This window comes from Cebidichthys violaceus, unplaced genomic scaffold, assembly GCF_023349555.1.
Source record: "Cebidichthys violaceus isolate CVI_PGR_0920_01 unplaced genomic scaffold, fCebVio1.0.p SCAF_17, whole genome shotgun sequence".
Classification (NCBI taxonomy): domain Eukaryota; kingdom Metazoa; phylum Chordata; class Actinopteri; order Perciformes; family Stichaeidae; genus Cebidichthys; species Cebidichthys violaceus.
Window position 1 is genome coordinate 838,079 of NW_027176340.1, and position 2,797 is coordinate 840,875.

A 2,797-nucleotide genomic window follows, 5' to 3' on the forward strand; every position below is an offset into this window, starting at 1 on the left:
GAGCCTTGAAGACGTTCAAATCAGGGAGTAGAAATATAAAATGAATACCAACATGTACATAACATGTTATGAGGTTCTCAAGGCAGCATGACGTGTCCCAGCAACCTGCTGTCCCATTCGTGTTTACACCATTTTCCAGCCGTCACTCAACCTTTAACCAGCTGATGTCGGTCATTCTGTCGACTCATTACTTCCTCAATCAAACGGCGTCTTGATCTTTGACCGCTTTGCTCACATATGTGGTCAGAATAGCAGGCTATGCTGGCGTGCGTACTGCAGAACGCGACCGGACGTAGAAGAACATCCTGGTATTTTTGACTTGCTATGTTTTAGGACTTATTAAATCTTTATACAGCAGGCGTTTATTACTATGACCATGTGCTTGAAATATTCCCGGACTCCAACGGACACTTTTATTGCGTGCAGTCCCCCCCAGACAAAATAAAAAGCATACATGGAATAAATGGTTTGGTCCCTTCCTCAAAGGTATATTTGCAGGGGGGATGAAAATGGATGTTCCAGTGCTGATGGCTGCTTAATGTGCGGCTGTAGCTACTTTTAATAAAGTCTAATGTAGCATGAAGCAGCGGTGCAGGAGGGTTCTCGGTTAGAGTGGCAATCTGGAAGATTTTCATTTAAATGAATGTCTGTTAAGTCACCGAACGATGTAACACGTTGGTGATTAAGCCTATGACCCGCTGATGGAAGCGTTGCAATATTAATACGTTAGCAGGATTACAAACTGTGGCGACATTCCTGGGGAAAAAAACCAAACAAAAACTGCATCAGCTGCGCTCCACTGAATACACACAAAACATGGAGCAGAACCTTAATGCTCATCAACAGAAGGATAAACTGTAAGCACAATCCCAGAACTGACATGTTAAGGATCGGCACTTTAAGGTTGTAAATCCCTGTGTCTCTGTAAATGTAGTTCAAAGGCTTAACATTCATTATAGCATCTTAAATTTGCACCAAACAATGCTTTTATATTAACAGGTTAAATGACTGTGAAATGTGTAATCATCCCCCAAAACTCCCGCTCCTCGTTTGGCTTTCCAGCAGCTAAAGAGCCGAATATTTACCTCAAGAGCTAGTTGAACGTCGTCTTTTCTTTCAGGAGTTGGTGGAGAACAAAACGGAGCTAAAGAGGAGAAGCAGCTCTGGACTGAACCTGACTCTGGATAAAGGCTAATGTGGCTCTGTGCCTGCTGGGTGTGTAGATAAGCTAGCTGTACGCTAACATGTTCCTCGTGTGACGTAGATAATATGTCCGTGTTGCGACAGCGACCTGTCAATCACAGTAAGCCCCGCCCCCTAAATCATCCCCTCTTTATGGTGTGTTTGACTCTAAATGGAGCATAATGTACTAAATGAACATCATGCTGTATTGAAGAAGACTGTAAACTAGAGATTGAGACCATAAACTCATGTTTACAATGTTTACTGAGGGAATAAATCAAGAGAGAAGTAGAGTCATTTTAGACTAGACTTCTATACAACCAGAGGAGTCGCCCCCTGGTGGACACTAGAGAGAATGCAGCTTTAAAACACTTCCCTTGGCAGAACCAGAGGTTGCTGCCTGCTCACGCCACGCCCACCTCGCCACGCCCCCCTCGGTTATGGTGAGGGTCACGTGACGACATAGGGTTAGCTGAGGTGGGCGTTACATAAAGTATATTGCTGAATTCATTTGTGGTGCTTATTTGGACCCAGCAGCTCATTGTTACCGTGCTTGGAACGCTCTTGACAGCATCATGATGGATGTCATTTTAACGAAGGTTTCCAAAAAGTTTAAAAAGTGGATTATTCTACATGATCTCTTTTCTGTGATGATGATTAAAAGCGTCAGCCCCGTTTGAACGGGCTTTTTCCAGCCTTGCAGGCGAATCGACCTGCCGCTTCTGTGGAGGGGGGTGGGGGTCGGGGGGCGACGAGCCCGCTACTACCTCTTGCACGAGCAAACACACAGCTGACACCACCACGCGCCAGTGCGCACGGCCGTCGAGGTGAGCGCGCGCACCTGTGATTTGGAGGGGGAACCTGTTGAGCGGATGCTTCGAACTCACTCGGTGTCTCTCTGTTCTTCTTCACGAGGAAACGCAAACGTCCCCGGCACGCGCAGCAGCCGGAGCGCTGAACCTCCAGCACCGAACGAGTTAAACGCCCCCCCCCTCCTCCACCACCACCACCACCACCATGTACGGAGCGGCTGACTGGAGGTTAGTTAGGCTGTTGCGGTGCAGAGCGTAGTGTGGACGCGGCGGCGGGCGGCGTACAGCAGCGCACCCGAACCCGAACCCGAACCCGGGCCAACTTCACGGTTTAGAGCTGCCAGAACTACCCGACGAAAAGCAGCCAGCAGCCATGTCGGAGCGGAGGAGGGTCTCTGGATTTGACAGCGCTCAGTCTCGCTACTACTGAGCGCGCGAGTGCGCGCGTGAGTAAAGCGGGAGAAAGGGCTGCTTTATTATTTCTTCTCCTTCTTCTTCTTGTGTGTGGATATCGCCTCCCCGATGGACGGGCAACGGGGCTTTTACGAGATGGAGAACCCGGCGGAGAACCCCAGCAAGGCGGCGGAGTACCTCGCGGAGCTGAACAAGATCATCGAGACGCAGCAGGGGCTGCTGGAGAAGCAGCGGGTCCGGATCGAGGAGCTGGAGCTCCAGGTGACGGACCTCTGCAAGGAGAACGTGTGCCTGAAGGACCAGCACCAGCGGCACCTGGCCACCTGCAGGCTGCAGCAGGGCAACCACTCCGCCCTGGTAGCCATCAAGGAGAACGCCGCGCAGGAAAA

The 2,797-nt window shown here is 50.0% G+C and overlaps 1 protein-coding gene across 2 annotated transcripts in view; it reads left to right on the plus strand.

The window, feature by feature from the left end:
• Nucleotides 1–2,056: 2,056 nt before the first annotated feature.
• Nucleotides 2,057–2,797, plus strand: part of iqsec1b (IQ motif and Sec7 domain ArfGEF 1b) — a 133,587-nt gene continuing 132,846 nt past the window's right edge. For both annotated transcript variants that reach the window (XM_068711863.1, XM_068711864.1), the window contains exon 1: nucleotides 2,057–2,797. In XM_068711863.1, the coding sequence (XP_068567964.1) occupies nucleotides 2,517–2,797 (281 nt within the window). In that variant the 5' untranslated portion in view covers nucleotides 2,057–2,516.